The sequence below is a fragment of the Panthera onca genome, chromosome F1 (assembly GCF_046562875.1).
Source record: "Panthera onca isolate mPanOnc1 chromosome F1, mPanOnc1 haplotype 2, whole genome shotgun sequence".
Classification (NCBI taxonomy): Eukaryota; Metazoa; Chordata; class Mammalia; order Carnivora; family Felidae; genus Panthera; species Panthera onca.
The window spans coordinates 42,052,976-42,070,121 of record NC_138355.1 but is presented as its reverse complement, the minus strand read 5'-3'; the positions used below and the strand labels follow the sequence as shown (position 1 = coordinate 42,070,121).

At 41.3% G+C, this 17,146-nt stretch overlaps 1 protein-coding gene across 1 annotated transcript in view; it reads left to right on the top strand.

Moving 5' to 3' along the window:
* The window catches only part of KIF14 (kinesin family member 14), a 55,934-nt gene extending 49,879 nt beyond the window's left edge, over positions 1-6,055 (top strand). The window contains exons 28-30 of the mRNA XM_060644044.3: positions 1,059-1,133; positions 3,455-3,593; positions 3,964-6,055. Of these exons, the coding sequence (XP_060500027.3) occupies positions 1,059-1,133; positions 3,455-3,593; positions 3,964-4,340 (591 nt within the window). The 3' untranslated portion in view covers positions 4,341-6,055. The remainder of the gene's footprint in view (positions 1-1,058; positions 1,134-3,454; positions 3,594-3,963) is intronic.
* Positions 6,056-17,146: the final 11,091 nt, after the last annotated feature.

The following is a 17,146-nucleotide window of genomic DNA, read 5'->3' as shown; positions in this document are numbered from 1 at the left end:
TTTTTTTTTCAACCAGATACAGGAAATCTAAGACGTAGGGAAGAGCTGTGTGGGTAAAGCCAATTAAATTCTTAAAATAGAATCCCCTGGCAGAAATTAAGCGAGAAGACACCTTAGGGGGCAGCATTGAGCAGCACAAAAGCAAAGGCTTAGAATTTACACTGGGGTTCCGGCCCTGGCTCTGAGTCGTAGGAGCGCGGGATCTGTTTTCTTATTTGTAAAAGGAGGACAATTGCATATGCAGCATAGGGCTGTAATGGAGAAGCAAATAATAAAACATGTAAGTGAAATAACTTGGACACAGGAAGACAAGTATTATATGATCTCATTTATATGTGGAATCTAAAAATAAAGCTTAAATCATAGAAACAGAGAACAGACTAGCGGTTACCAGTCAGAGGGTGGGGATGGGGAAATGGGTGCAGGTGGTCCAAAAGTACCAACTTCCAGTTATAAGTCCTGGGGATGTAAAATGCAGCACAGTGACTATAGTTAACAGTACTACTATATTGGGTATTTGAATGTTGCTAAGAGAATAGATCTTAAAAGTTCTCATCACAAGAAAAAGGATTGTAACTATATGAGGTAATGAATGTTAACTAAACTCCCTATGGTGGTCGTTTTGCAGTATACTGGATCATGTTGTACACCTTAAACTAATCCAATGTTAGTTGTCAAATATATTTTAATAAAACTGGGGAAATGTATTTGTAGTTCTTAGAGCATAATATTTGCTTTATATTAGTTATACTCTTCCAAGGGAAGTCTTGGAAATTTCATTCCTATAAATATTTAAATATAAGGCAAAATGCTATTATTATAACAAACTTCAGAGGGTATCTATATTTAATGTAGAATCAATATGCAATTTATTTTGAAAGAAATTTTGCTCACATGATTTAGGTACCCCAGTTGTTTAATTATAGTCCCAATAAAAGAACTCGAGTCTTTTGTCTTCATAGACGAAAATTCTTCCCTGTCTTGTCCCATAGAATTCTAGGATTTCTAAACTTCTAAATAATTATTTGTATAATAAAATATGTTAACATTCTCTATAGGTTACCAAACAGATGAAAGCTAATGCCATGGGATTGATTGGATCTCTTGAAAACATCTTTGCTGAGTGGAAAACAGTAAGAGAAGCTTTAAATTGTTTTTGTGTTTACTTTTCCTTGGTGTATTTTATCATTTCATTTGGTTTAAGTGTAGATATGATATGTTTATTTATGTTTTTTAAAATTTTTTTTAATGTTTATTTATTTTTGAGAGAGAGAGAGAGAGAGACAGAGTGTGAGCAGGGGAGGGGCAGAGAGAGAGGGAGACGTAGAATCTGAAGCAGGTTCCAGGCTCTGAGCCCTCAGCACAGAGCCTGACGCGGGGCTCGAGCTCACAGACCATGAGATCATGACCTGAGCTGAAGTCAGATGCTCAACCAACTGAGCCACCCAGGTGCCCCTATTTCTGTTTTTATCCTTAGCCAGATAATTCCTTTGTGCATGTTTAGTTGAAGCACGTACAGTAGCTCCCTAGCTACTTCCTCTTGGATGTCATAACTTATTTGTTTTAGTAATACATAAGATATTGTATAGAAATTGATTAATATTGATGTATTTTATCTATTTCTTAGTTTAGTAACTGTCAGCTTTTGCTGAGATAGTCATTGGCTGAAAAATTGTGTTTAATAGGGGCGCCTGGGTGGCTCAGCAGGTTAAGCATCCAATTCTTGATTTTGGCTCAGGTCACGATCTCATGGTTCCTGAGACCTAGTGAGCCCCTGTCAGGCTCCAGGCTGATAGCACAGAGCTTGCTTGGGATTCTCATTCTCCCTCCCTCTCTGTCCCTCCCCCCATCCTTCTCTCTCTCTCTCTCTCTCTCTCTCTCTCTCTCAAAATAAATAAACTTTAAAAAATTTTGTTTATGGGAATGCAAGCTGGTGCAGCCACTCTGGAAAACAGTATGGAGGTTCCTCAAAAAACTAAAAATTTAGAACTACCCTTCGACCCAGCAATTGCACTACTAGGTATTTATCCACGGGATACAGGCGTGCTGTTTCGAAGGGACACATGCACCCCCATGTTTATAGCAGCACTATCAACAATAGCCAAAGTGTGGAAAGAGCCCAAATGTCCATCGATGGATGAACGGATAAAGAAGATGTGGTATATATATACAATGGAGTATTACTCGGCAATCAAAAAGAATGAAATCTTGCCATTTGCAACTACATGGATGGAACTAGAGGGTATTATGCTAAATGAAATTAGAGTAAGACAAAAATCATATGACTTCACTCATATGAGGACTTTTAGAGACAAAACAGATGAACATAAGGGAAGGGAAACAAAAATCATATAAAAACAGGGAGGGGACAAAACAGAAGAGACTCATAAATATGGAGAACAAACTGAGGGTTACTGGAGGGGTAGTGGGAGGGGGGGGGTGGTCTAAATGGGTAAGGGGCACTAAGGAATCTACTCCTGAAATCATTGTTGCACTATATGCTAACTAATTTGGATGTAAATTTTAAAAAATAAAAAATAAAATTAAAAAAATAAAGAAAAACAATAAAGTACATTAAAGGTTAGAAAAATGTGGTTAATAATATGCTTAAAGATTTTAAAATATAGGTGAATTAGACAAATTATTTTATTTTCATATGACAAGTAGATAGAAAAATATAAACTAAGTATATAATCAATGTGTTAAAAAGGAGGGAAATATCTATGTCCTAAAAATTTTTACTTAAATAAAAATAAATAGGAGATACTAAGTTGAACTCTAAAAAATTAAATAAATTTATCGTTTATGATATTGGGTAATAAAGGGTACTAAGGTTTTATTTCATTCCCATGTAATAGGATGACTGGATTTTGATTTAAAATTAATTTAAAATTCTTGGGGTACCTGGCTGGCCCATTCTGTAGGGCATGTGACTTGATCTCAGTGTCACGAGTTCAAGCCCTACATTGGGTGTAGAGCTTACTTAAAAAAAACTTTTTTTGTGGAGGATACCTGGGTGGCTCAGTTGGTTAGGTGTCTGACTTCTGCTCAGGCCATGATCTCTTGGTTTGTGAGTTCAACCCTGCATCAGGCTCTGTGCTGACGGCTCAGAGCCCAGAAGCCTGTTTTGGATTCTGTTTCCTTCTCTCTCTGCCCCTCCCCCATTCATGCTCTGTCTCTGTCTTTCTCTCTCTCTCTCTCAAAAAAAATAAAAATAAAAATAAAAAATTTAAAAACCAACTTTTTTTAATTAAAAAAATAAAATTCTTATTTCTTTTGAAAACAGTAATTATTAATATTGTATTTGGTCTTGCTTGTGGAAACAGAATTAAGCATTCGTGAGGAAAGTAACTCTTTCTTGAACATAAGATTCTGGTGATTAAAATCATATTGACTAAGCTTTACTGTCATGTAGTCTATTGTGTGGTTTTAAAAATATTAATTTTATTTACAGAAAAGTTTCAGAAGCGAACTACAACAAGAAAATTCTGGATACCAAGATTTGAAGAAGATGGTTAATCTTGCTCCAAAATTCTTGAAGTTAAAACATTGCTTAGAGCAAACTATTCAAATTATTATTTCTGCACTGAGAGGTATATGCTCCAGATGGAATTTGTAATTAATCAAAATTTTATAGTATAAAGACTCTCAGACATCTGTTCTTTTAATTTCTAGTTTAATTCATGAATCCAAGTCTAATTAATGCTACTTCCTTGACATTAATTACCAATATAGGAACTTGAATGGTTGCATTCCCACTTAATATATATAAGTACATTACCTAAATAATTAGATCCTAAAAAACCAGGTGCTTAGTTAGCAGATAAACTGAGTAATCTTAAGTAGTTTAGATTTGTCTTGATAGGGTTACTTTGACCTAAAAGATATTTACAGTCATATAACAGTAATAAATACATGATAAAAAATGAAAAGGTTAATTAACTTTTTCTTTTCCTTGCATAGGATGCCACAGTGACAAAAATCTTCTCAAGAATTGTGTTGAAAGTCTGTGCAACTTGACCAAGGATTTTCAAGATGACTTCAGCATTCGCTCTGCTTCTCTTGACAGCTGTGAGAAGAGAATGCCTCAGGGCAGCCACAGGGGGCTAGAGTCTCTAGTCAAGTCACTCCTCTTCTGTTTTGAATCTGAAGAGAGTCCTAATTTGTTGAAACCCTGGGAAACTTGTAATCAGAATACCGGAGAAGAAGAACAATCTAAATCAAGCAGGACTGACTCCGTGAGGAATAAAGGTGTACCAAAGCGTGTCTATGAACTCCATGGCTCATACCCAGCAGTGGCGTCAGAGGAAAGCACACCCAGTAGGATTCAGTGGGTATGAATTCTGCTACGTAGGCACTTTACGCCCATCCATCAAAGAGAGAGAACACTGGGCAGGCAATTTTCCTCACATAGAATATAAAAAGCAGGAAACCAGCATAAATGTTTCAAAGAAGTGCATGTATGTTGGTGGTCTTCCACTGGGCAGGGACAGCATAAGCAGCATGGAATCCTGATTTCAGAATGTGCATTCAGAAGTTTCTGAGACAATTTTGAATAGACATTTTCTGTATTGGAACATGGTGGCAATAGAATGAAATTAGGAGTTTGAAAACAAGTGAATGGTCTCTTCTCCACGTTCTCATTGCCTTGAATTTTTAAGTGTTTGTTTTTAATATTGATATACTATTTCTGGTTGGTTCTTTAGCTTGTTTGTAAATGGTTACTATAGTTATTATAAGTTATTTTCTCATGAGTGGAAACATGTGAACAATCAGCTACCTTTGTGCCTGTGCCTTCTCTCCTCTGCAAGTAGCTAAGATGAGGTTTGTGGTCAAGTTGCCAATGTGTTTAACTAGGGCAACGTAACTTACATTGTTAAATCTAAAACTCTTTTCTTGAAAGGTTAACTGGTTGCCATTTTGAATAGTGTGTTCAAGGCATGGTTTCCTTTTCTTTCCAAATTATAAGTAGCTACCTAAATATAGTATGATTATATATTAATATGACTTGCTGGCATAATAATTCACTATGTTATCTCTGTTCCATAATGAGGGCTGTATGAATATAATTTAAAAACCTATTAAATATTGACAGAATCACACTTACTGAATGGGGTTAGGAAATCAGAGGCTGGACCTTTTCTTGATAATGCTTGTTTTGTTAAATACATAATGAAAGAGTTTGTACATGATTTGGTAAAGATGAAAGATCTTTATTATATCTCACAGCTTAAAACACTTTTGATTTGCAATCAAGTAATAAAGAGAATATTCTACTTTTGGGATCTTTCATTAAGGAACTGACTTGAGGTTTTTGACCACACACATATGTGTAATTTGGGAAGATACCTAATGGTTCTGCTTAGATGATAACGAGTAGTTCCTTGAGAATAATTCTTGTAAATAACTTGATTCTTGCATTTGTCCTTTTCACTTGCAGGTACCACTTGCACATTTGACACGACTAGTGAAAATCAGATGTTAATACCATAAGTAAATTTGATCATTTCTTTGTTAGGGAGAGACTGTAAATAAATACCGGTTATCGTAGCCAGAACAATGTTAATACACCACGTGCTGTGTTGCCAGGTGCTTTCAAATGGTGCAGAGTAGGAAATTTTGCTTTCATTTTCTTTTTTTTTTTTCCTTCTATGTTTGGCATTTGAGCTTGCATTCTTTCTGAAGTTCTAAACATACTTTTAATAGTCAATGCTCTGCCAAGTAGCACTTTTGCGATCAAGTTTTATAAAGTTTATCGCTTAGATGTACATTAAAGAACTTTTCTTGAAGGTTGTACTTCTTTGAAGAATTTTCTAAAGTATCAGTACAGTAGTTTTCATCTTAATGTTTGGTACTTTATCTTTACCCTCTGCTTTCTAAACTCATAAGTTCATTGGTCAGAAATCTGTTAGTGTTGTAAAATTTTGCGTATGTATATATATATATTTATACTTTCAAGTAAATTGTTATGCAGTATTTGAATGAATGATGAAACATATATTTGCTATAGAATCATGTGCACTGATAAGAATGTTATAAAGAGAATGCCTTTAATAAATCTTGTTGGCTTCAGAATTATCTCTTGGCCTAACGTATTTTTAGTCTATTGGTTTTCTTCATTTACTTTATTTCTGACTCAAAATTACTATAATAGCTCTGCCTTGATAATAGTTATACTAGTTACCTAATAGTTTTATTTGTAACTGTGATAATATTTATACTGGTATCTCAAATCAAACAATTAGGAAATACTAAATATTAGGACAACTACTTGGATTTTTTTTTTTTTTTTTTTTTTTTTTGACATTGCTCTGCCTCTTTGCAGTTGGTTGTCTGGAATAGATTTATCCCCATGTGCTGTAGTGGAAAGAGCATGAGCTTTGGAGTTTGACACATTTTTCATTCATTTAGAGTATGAATCCCAACAAGGCTATTTAGTAACTGTATGACCTTAGACAAGTTGCTTGCTATCTTCTTACCCATTTCCTCATTTGCAGCAAGAAAAGTATTACCCCTCCTCATAGCCTACCTGAGCAGTAAATGAGAAAAATGTAGGAGTAGGTCCTGGCATGTAGTGGATTGTTAGTAAATGTTAGTGTCTGTCCCTCCTTCCATTACTAGCAACTGAGCCCTTGTCACGATGCATACAGGATCACGTTTGGTGCAAGCCTATGCCACTCGCAATATTCTGCCCATGTACTGAGTTGTACTCCAATGCTTTAAACATGGCATACTTGAAAACAGATCTGCCATTAGGTTGTGTTATAATGAAAGGACTAAACAAGATCTCGCCAGCCTTCAGGAAGGTAGAGTAGGACATAGGTGTGCCCTTCATGAGGTTCTTCTGAAATTTTTAGCAAAATATTGTTTAGTTAACTAATTAGCCTTTTAATTTTTTTAAAGATCCAAAGCAGGCTCTGCACTGACAGCAGTGATGCCGACGCGGGGCTCCAGTTCACAAACCATGAGATCGTGACCCAAGCCAAAGTTGGGCTCCCAAATGACAGCCACCCCGGTGCCCTGGGAATTAGCAGTTTTAAATTTGCAGTGCCTAACTATGTGCCGATAATGATTTTGTGGCTTTATCTAATATGGAAAGTAAGAATTCATTTATCACAGAGGAGGGGGAAAGGTGTCACTGTGGTTCAGTTAAGAGAAGGTTGATCTGGGGGCGCCTGGGTGGCTCAGTCGGTTAAGCGGCCTACTTCAGCTCAGGTCATGATCTCGCGGTCTGTGGGTTCGAGCCCCGCGTCGGGCTCTGTGCTGACAGTGCAGAGACTGGAGCCTGGAGCCTGTTTCGGATTCTGTGTCTCCCTCTCTCTGACCCTCCCCCGTCCATGCTCTGTCTCTCTCTGTCTCAAAAATAAATAAACGTTAAAAAAAATTTAAAAAGAAAAAAAAAGAGAAGGTTGATCTGTTCAGCTTCTTGTGGGTGATTCAGCAGGGAAGCTTGCACTCTGGAGTGTGCAAGTTACAGTCATTGTAGGATATAATCAAGACTGGATTTTCTCATCTTTCTTCCTTTAGCCATTATTGGTTTATGGGCTTTTTAGAAGAGGAGTATGGGCATTTGGTTTAATATCATCTGATAACCAGGTTCATTCCACTTATTCCAATAATTATTTATTTAAAGCCAGCCATACTTCTAGTGCAAAGTCATAGAAACGCGAAAAAAAGCTTAGATTGCCTCAAATCCGGGACTTGTGAAAGACCCAGTTTGTTGGATCCCCAGTTGTTCACAACATTATGCCTTCTCATCAGTGCAGAAGACGTCAACACACTAATGTCGAGGTACATGAGAACCACCAGAGCACCACTGATTGACGCAAGAAAGAATTCAGGAGGACACCATTTTGGTTAAGCACCTGGCTATTCACATTTCTTATCACTGAATCCCCCTGAAATCAGATGCTTATAGATTTTTAAGAATATAAGAGGAAATTGAGTCTTTTCTGGGAACGAGTCATGCTTTTGTTTCTCTGGCTAATTTTTGGTGTAAATGTCTGAATTTGTCTACACCATGAAGCATCTGCCCTGCCTCATTTTCAAGATGAACAGATTGAGCTGTCCACTAAAAAGACGGGGAATCTCTGAAATTTTGAAAATAGATATCACTTCTTTTGACTTTTCTCTGTCTTTTAAGCCCTCCATTTTGGATGCGGGGCTGTGAATTCACGGTTTCCCTTTCCTTCTCTTTCAGCAACTCCATTGCTGGCCACCCCCCCCCCCCCGCCCCACTTCCTGAAACTGCTCTAAGTTGTTGGTCATCTTGTTTTTTTAAAAAATATTTATTTATTTTTTTGGGAGAATGCAAGTGGGGGAGGGACAGAAAGAGGGGGACAGAGCATCTAAAGTGCGCTCTTTGCTGACAGGCTGACATTAGCGAGCTCAATGTGGGACTCAAACTCACAAACCGCGAGATCATGACCTGAGCCGAAGTCACACGCTCCACTGACTGAGCCACCCAGGTGCCCCACATTGGCCGTCTTCTAACTGCAAAGCCCAAAGCAATTTTTCAGTCTTCATCTTACTTGGTTGCTCCCTCTCTTTAGAAATTCCTTCCTTCTGTGTCCCCTGTAACAGAAAATTCTGGCTTCTACCTCTTGGATTGGTTTTTCCTTTTTTTTCATCTCCATGTATTTCTCATTCTTCACCTATTCTTTTATTTATTTTTTAAATTAATTAATTAATTAATTTTTAAATTTACATCCAAGTTAGTTAGCATGTAGTGAAACAATGATTTCAGGAGTAGATTCCTTGATGCCCCTCCCCCATTTAGCCCCTCCCCCCTCCCACAACGCCTCCAGTAACCCTCAGTTTGTTCTCCATATTTACGAGTCTCTTCTGTTTTGTCCCCTCCCTGTTTTTATATGATTTTTATTTCCCTTCCCTTATGTTCATCTGTTTTGTCTCTAAAAGTCCTCATATGAGTGAAGTCATATGATTTTTGTCTTTGTCTGACTAATTTCGCTTAGCATAATACCCTCCAGTTCCATCCACGTAGTTGCAAATGGCAAGATTTCATTCTTTTTGATTGCCAAGTAATACTCCATTGTGTATATATACCACATCTTCTTCTTTTTTTTTTTTTTAATGTTTATTTATTTTTGAGACAGAGAGAGACAGAGCACGAACAGGGGAGGGGCAGAGAGAGAGGGAGACGCAGAATCCGAAACAGGCTCCAGGCTCTGAGCTGTCAGCACAGAGCCCGACGCGGGGTTTGAACCCACGGACCGTGAGATCATGACCTGAGCCGAAGTCGGACGCTTAACCGACCAAGCCACCCAGGCGCCCCTATACCACATCTTCTTTATCTGTTCATCCATCGACGGACATTTGGGCTCTTTCCATACTTTGGCTATTTTTGATAATGCTGCTATAAACATGGGGATGCATGTGCCCCTTCGAAACAGCATACCTGTGTCCCTTGGATAAATACCTAGTAGTGCAATTGCTGGGTCATAGGGTAGTTCTAAATTTTTAGTTTTTAAGGAACCTCCATACTGTTTTCCAGAATGGCAGCACCAGTTTGCGTTCCCACCAACACTGCAAAAGAGATCCCCTTTCTCTGCATTCTCGCCAACATCTGTTGTTGCCTGAGTTGTTAATGCCATTCTGACATCCACGTATTCTTTTAAATACTAGTGTTCTTGAGGATTCTGTGCCCAGTGACCTCCTCTATGAAGTCTACTGGCGTTCCCTAAGGACAGCTGAATAGTGTAGCTGTTGAGGATACAGGTTCCAGAGGCTTTGCCAATCACTCCCCTGCTTCCTGCCCACTCCCTTGACAGAGGTAGAAGGTATACAGTGAGCATAAGGTTTTTGTCCTGGATGACTTAGTGGATGGTGGTGCTTTCCACTAAGATGAGGAATATAGGAAGAATCAGATCTAAAAGGGTGAGGGGGATGAGGTAATTTTTTAGGTACATAAAATTTTTTAAAATAATTTTTCTTTTTTTTAAATGCTTATTTATTTTTTGAGAGAGAGACAGAGACAGAGCACGAACAGGAGAGAGGCAGAGAGAGAGGGAGACAGAACCCGAAGCAGACTCCAGGTTCTGAGTTATCAACACAGAGCCCAACGCGGGGCTCGAACCCACGGACCATGAGATCATGACCTGAGCCGAAGTTGGACGCTTAATCGACTGAGCCACCCGGGCGCCCCTAGATACATTTAAATTTAAGGGGGCTGTAGTACTACCGGGTAGACTCGCTGAGTAAGAGTGCTCAAGGGAAAGAGATGTTAATTTGGGAGTATCAGCTCATACATGGTGGTTAAAACTGCTCAAGTCGACGAAATCAGCCAATAATAGTGTCTGACTTTTCTCCAGTTAAGTGCCGTAGCTGTATTGCCTGTTAACCCTCACTTCCAGGACTCTGTCAGGTAGGTACTGTTCTTATCATCATTTCACAAATGAGTAACTGATTTCTAGCCCAACATGGTAGTTTTACTTGTCCTTGGACTTCGTATAAATGGAATCGCACAGTGTGTCTGTGTGTGTATGTGTGTGTGTGTGTGTGTGTTTGGTTTCTTTCACTCAGCAAAATGTTTTGCACTTCCTCCAGGCTGGAATGTGACTCAGCCCTTCAGCCCTTCAGCTCAGGAGTGTTGAATGGATTAGCCCCAACGGATTAGGCCTTCACCTGTTGATGGACACGGGAGTTCTTTCCAGTCTGGCTATTTGTCCACATGGATCTCCTATTTTTCTAGATTTCAGTGTGGGACTTTGCTCAAGCTCTAATTTTAGGATTGAAAGGGGTTCTTCTTGCATCTTATCCTTCCAGACTTTAAGTCATTTCCATTAACGTCTCCACTAGGCCTCCCCTGTCAGCAGGATCGAGGCTTCCCATGTCCCTGTTGTGTTTTCTACTCGTGCCTCCACACATCCCCTTCCTTCTGTGCCACTCCTGGGCCCACTGACTTCCTGCCCAGAACCCACAGCCCCTGCAAGCACTCAGGACACTATCTTCTGTACCGTCCAGGCAACGTCCCCAGAGGACAAACCCTGAAGGGTCTTAGATAAACCTAACCTATTTACTACTCAAGAACAGAGAAGGAAGAAAGACTTCTTAAAGCTCCTAGACGTGAGTTCATATTCTTTCCCTGCTTCTCTGGAACAAAGCCCCCTCCCCACCACATAATTGAGGACAGAAGTTGGTTCAAGTGAATAATGAAGTCACTTAAGAATGGCAGAAGAAAATTATCTCAAGCCTAGTCTAGGGCACAACTTTTTCCATATGATTCACAACCACCTTCTGGGAAGGGATTAGCATTCCTGATAAAGTGCTTGAAGAATGTGTGCTAGAACAAAATGAGATTATAAACTTCTGGGAAGCTAGGGTTACTCAGCTGACTGACTAACCGAATCCTCTTTAAAGAGACTTTTTTTTTTAACCAGTAATTCTTTAACCATTCTCTTCCCTATGAAATTTCTCCACCAAAAAGGTCTCTTGGCACTGACTTGCTCGAAGGCCTCTTCCCTGGTAGCCACTTTGAAATCAAACTCTGACATGTGCTTATCATCCATCTGGGACGTCGCTTTGACATTGTGAGAGGATTCTGGACGGTCATTTGGGTAACGCTGAAGTTGACATAAGTCACTTTTCATAGATTTAAGCATTTAACAATTTTTTTCAAATACTTCCTTGCCTTCACTCTTTAAAAGGTGAATATATGAGTTTGGGGAGAAGCTAAAAAAGAACACATGAGGAGCTGGAGAACACAGGGCTAGGGCCTTGGCTGCCCAAACAGCTAGGAGGAAAGACAGAAAAACGCAGAGGGTAAAAACTAACACCTCAATCTTAAAAATACCCACAAAGAGAGGGCGGCGGGGGGTGGGGGTGGGGCAGGTAGCCTGGAGTGGCACCCCTGTGGAACCATAGGCTTGCCAGACCCTACTATATGACTCTGGGCAAGACCCCCCCATCTCCCCCCTCCCCCCGTGCCTCAGTTTCCTCATCACACCCAGAGATAATAACACCTCCTCCCAGGGGCTGTTGTGAGATTAGTTGAAATTGTTAGGCCAGGGCCTGGTACATGGGTTTCAGTGAGAAGCGGTTATTATTAGTGTCATTATTATGAACGCATTAATATTATCTACCCAATTTCCACCCTCAGGCCTGGGATGGGCTCTTTGCCTCCCTGATGGCACCTCCTCACAGCCTCTGGCCACTTATTAGTCTGGCTTTGTCTGCAAAGTGCAATGGTCATTGTTTCCTCTTAGAAGTCACTGGACACACCAACATGTTAGACGTTTCCCTTCTGGCCATGGTTTCAGATTCTAACAAATAGAATCACAGCCAACGCCTCCTGTGAGCTTGTACTCTATCTAACCTTAGTGAGTAAGGACGTTGCACTCAGTGCCTCCCAAGCATGATCGTATTTCATGTTCAAAGTAACAAATAATGTACCGTTATTGCCGCCACTTTAAGGGTAACAAAATTAAGGTCCAGAGATGTTCAGTAACTAGCACAAGATCACACAGCTGGAGGAGGCACAAGGCCTGGAATTCTAGATTCCTGATTACTAAAGCCTCTATTCTTTGCCACTGCCTTACGCTGTTCCAGTTGGCCATTTATGTTCAAGTCTGGCTCCTGCGCCCTCACTCCTACGCCAATTACACGTTAGAGGCAAGAGTACTGTTTTGCAGAATCCTTAAAATAACACAAGAGTCCCGCACTAGTTTGAAATTTTGCACATATAGAGATCTCCGTTCTTTTCATTTCCCTCAGGTTCTATATCCTCCCTAGCCACACCCCCAGTTTATCATCAGGCTAGGGGATGGAGAAATGTGAAGAATGCATCCCCATTGCCAAGTTCACATGGGTCTGGCATATGGGACCTGAAACTTGTCAAAAGCATAAGCACTCAGGTCGTATCCACACAGCTTAGATTTTGGGAAATTCCACCTGAAGTAAACTAAAGCGTGCTAGACATCAAGGGAAATTTACAGCAGAGCAACCCAAGCTCTTTATAACCCATGTGCAAATCAGCAAGGAGTTTCAGAGTTATTTGCAGAGTGGTGCTTTTAGTAAGGTTTTCTCAAGAAAAGCGAATAACCTCTGGGCCTTCCAATTCTCCTGGATCTTTCTGTAGTATTAAATGCTTTCATTATCCCCCTGCCTCCCTTGCAGAATGCCTCCCTGGCTTCCATTCCCTGAACACTGTTCCAGTCCCTTCCTACTTCTGTCCCATGTGATCTCTGTCACATTTCTCTTGTGATCCCCAAAGCTCGGGGCTTGGTCTCTCTCTCTCTCTCTCTCTCTCTCTTTCTTCTTCTTCTTCTTCTTCTTCTTCTTCTTCTTCTTCTTCTCTCTCTCTCTCTCTCTCTCTCTCTCCTTTCTCTACACCTTTCCCTCAAGGACCTCAAGCACTTTCTATGTGGGTTTTCCACATCTCTCAGCTCAACAGGCTCCCACATTCCAACTTTTCATCCCCACCTGTCTCCTCAAACATATTTTTTTCTTCCACAAACTTCATTTGCGCCTGACTTGCTTGTCACTGCCTCGCAGTTCTAGGATCTTAGTCTTTACTCTGTCTCTCTATGTCTCCCATCATCCAGCTGGATACCTATTCTATTGACTCTTTTTTTTTTTTTTGACTCTTTTTCAACAAAGCTTCTCACATTTGCCTCTGTATTTTTTTAATTGAACAAAAAAAATTTTTTTTAACGTTTTAAAGACAGAGAGAGACAGAGCATGAACGGGGGAGGGGCAGAGAGAGAGGGAGACACAGAATCAGAAGCAGGCTCCAGGCTCTGAGCCATCAGCCCAGAGCCCGACGCGGGGCTCGAACTCACGGACCGCGAGATCGTGACCTGAGCTGAAGTTGGACGCCTAACCAACTGAGCCACCCAGGCGCCCCCCCCCAAAAAAAATTTTTTTTAACTAAGTAGGCTCCACACCCAGCATGGGGCTTGAACTCATGACCCTGACATCAAAAGTTTCATGCTGTACCAACTGAGCCAGCCAGGTGCCCTTGTCCCTTTCCTTCTTTTCCCACTGATAGAACTCTAAATCTCTGTCACCTTGTGCCTAGAGGCTGCTAGTGACTGATTTTACTCCTCGATTCTCCAGTTCCATTCTCCCCTGCCTGCCATTTCCAGGATAGTCTTCTTAAATCTCTGAATTTATTTTTTTTCATCTCCTTCTACAAAGAATTTCAATATTTTCTTCTGCTTACAGATTGGCACCCAAAGACAGAGCTTGGCACTTTACTCCTTTTATAATCATACTCTTCCGAACTATGACCTACTCAGTGCCTCCCAGATGAACCTCGTGAATTCTGACCCCAAGTTTTGGCTGACATGCCACTTCATCAAGGCCTAGCCACCCCTCAAATGAATCTCTCACTTTATGAAAATCTCTCACTCAAATATTAAAAAAAAAAATGTTTAAATGTTTATTTATTTTAGAGAGAGAGACAGAATGTGAGCAAGGGAGCAGCAGAGAGAGAGGGAGACACAGCATTGGAAGAGGTTCCAGGCTCTGAGCTGTCAGCACAGAGCCCGACGCGGGGCTTGAACCCACAAACTGTGAGATCATGACCTGAGCTGAAGTCAGATGCTTCGCTGACTGAGCCACTCAGGCACCCCTCTCACTCAAATATTAATTGAATGCTGTTGGTGTGGCAGGCAGAGCACTGAGGCATTGAGGATAGAATGACAAGGAAGACGGCCCAGGACCTCCTCCCATGGAGCTCCTATCCTAGGGGAAGGACAGACAAGTCTGCAGTAATGACAATATGGTGTGACCGGTGGTCTGACAGGGGATGTAGAGGAAGTGCCTAGCCCACAGGTTCAGATGTGATATGCAAGACCTGGAAAATGAGGGGGCTTCAGCCAGGTGAGGAGGCGGGATGCTGAATATCTCAGGCAGAAAGAACAACATGTGCAAAGACCTGGAGGGGAGACAGAGCTGGATGCACGGCCAGTGGGGCTGGGGCTGATGGAGGCAGGGCTGACTGGAGAGACAGAGGCAGGAGACATCCTCAGAAGGAGGTCTTCAGGGAGACACTTGTAAGCTGTATCAAAGAGTTTGGCCACTGAGGGATATTAAGCCAGGAAGTGATTTTGAACTTGGATTCTAGGAAGATCGCTCTGTTTGTAACATGGAGAATAGATTGGTGAGGGAGAGGCTGGTGAGGCTCTGATCTCAAGGAGGCCTGAATGAAGCCCACGGTTGTATGCATGGGCACAGTGTGTGGATTCTAGAAATATCCAGGAGGGAAAATGGGCAAGACTGGGTGAAAAGGAAAGACAAAGAAAAGGGTGGGATGAGTCTGATGCCCAGGTATGTGGCTGGAGCAAGTAGGTAGAGGTTGGTATGATTTACTAAGACAGGAAATACCAGAGGAAGATGGGAGGTAACAAGGTGCATTTGTTTGCCACAGCTGCTGTAACTAGTTCTGCAAACTAGGGGCTTAAACAAGAGACGTTTGTTGTCTCAGAACTCTGGAGACTAGATGCCCAAAATCAAGGTGTCGATTCCTTTCGAGGGCAGGGTCTGTTCCAGGCCTCTCCTTGTGGACGGCCTTCATCTCCCCGTCTCATCATACTGTCTCCCCTCTATGCGTGTCTGTATCCAGACTTCTCCCTTTTATTTATCATTATGTTTTTTAATGCTTATTTGTTTATTTTGAGAGAGAGAGAAAGCGTGAGTGGGGGAGGGGCAGAGAGAGAGAGGAAGAGATTGGATCCCAGGCAGGATCAACGCTCAGCATGGAGGCCCACACGGGGCTCGATCTCATGACGGTGAGATATGACCTGAGCTGAAATCAAGAGTTGGATGCTTGCCCGACTGAGCTGCCCAGGTGCCCCTCCAGACTTCTCCCTTTTAAAGGATACCAGTCATATTGGATGAGCATCTACCCTTATCTCATTTTAACTTGATTACCTCTGTGAAGACTATCTCCAAATCAGGTCACGTTCTGAGGCACTGGAGATTGGCACTTCAACATCTGAATACGGGATGGAGGAAGACAACAATTCAGCCCATAACAGGAGGCATAACAAGCTTAGTTGTAGATCCATTGACTTGAGGGATCTTGGCACATTCAAGGTATGTCATCCAGTAGAAAGTTGACAATATGAGTCTGAAGGGTGAGACGATGCTGCTTTATTGGTCTTTTATATTTTCGTGCTGTGGTATATCTTTCCCCTTTTCATGTAGACTTTGCCCCTACCTAGACATGTTGTCTGAGGGGCTTAATGAATCCTTTAGTTCTTACCGTCAGTAGTTTACTAATGTAAGGATAAAGGCTTTCTCCCATTTGACAGAAGAATAAACAAAAAATTTAGAAAATTTAAACTATCTGTCCAAGATCACACAGGGAGAAATCATTAGAATTAGGCCTCAAATACAGATTTTTTAACTCCTAATATCACACTTTTTTTTTTTTTAATTTTTTTTTTCAACGTTTTTTTATTTATTTTTGGGACAGAGAGAGACAGAGCATGAACGGGGGAGGGGCAGAGAGAGAGGGAGACACAGAATCGGAAACAGGCTCCAGGCTCCGAGCCATCAGCCCAGAGCCTGACGCGGGGCTCGAACTCACGGACCGCGAGATCGTGACCTGGCTGAAGTCGGACGCTTAACCGACTGCGCCACCCAGGCGCCCCATATCACACTTTTTTAAATAAAGCTTGATGGTGGAAGGGTGGAGAGACGAAGAGAGGGTTGGATGATGATGGATGGGGGGAATGAATGGGTAAACAGGTGTGTGGATGGAAGGATGGATAGTTAGAGGGATGTCTCTGTCTGTCTGGGTGAATAAACGGGTGGATGGGGAGACAGACAATGACAAGAGCTTGCATTTACTGAGCACTTCCTCTGGGGAAATTCTCAAACTAAGAGGCTCAGGCCAAGTAGAGTTTATACAACTATGCATTTAGTCATCAAACAATTCTATGAAGGAGATAGTACTGTTATTCCTACAAGACTAGCTGGAGAAACCAAGGCTTGGGTCAGCCAGTAATTCTCCTGGGGCTATCGGGTGAGGAAAGGAGTGGAGTTGAGATTAGAACTCAGCTCTGTTTAAAAATTTTGAGGCTCTGAGAGTCACTTGGGTGGCTCAGTCGGTTAAGTGACCAACTTTGGCTCAGGTCATGATCTCACAGTTTGTGGGTTCGAGCCCCGTGTTGGGCTC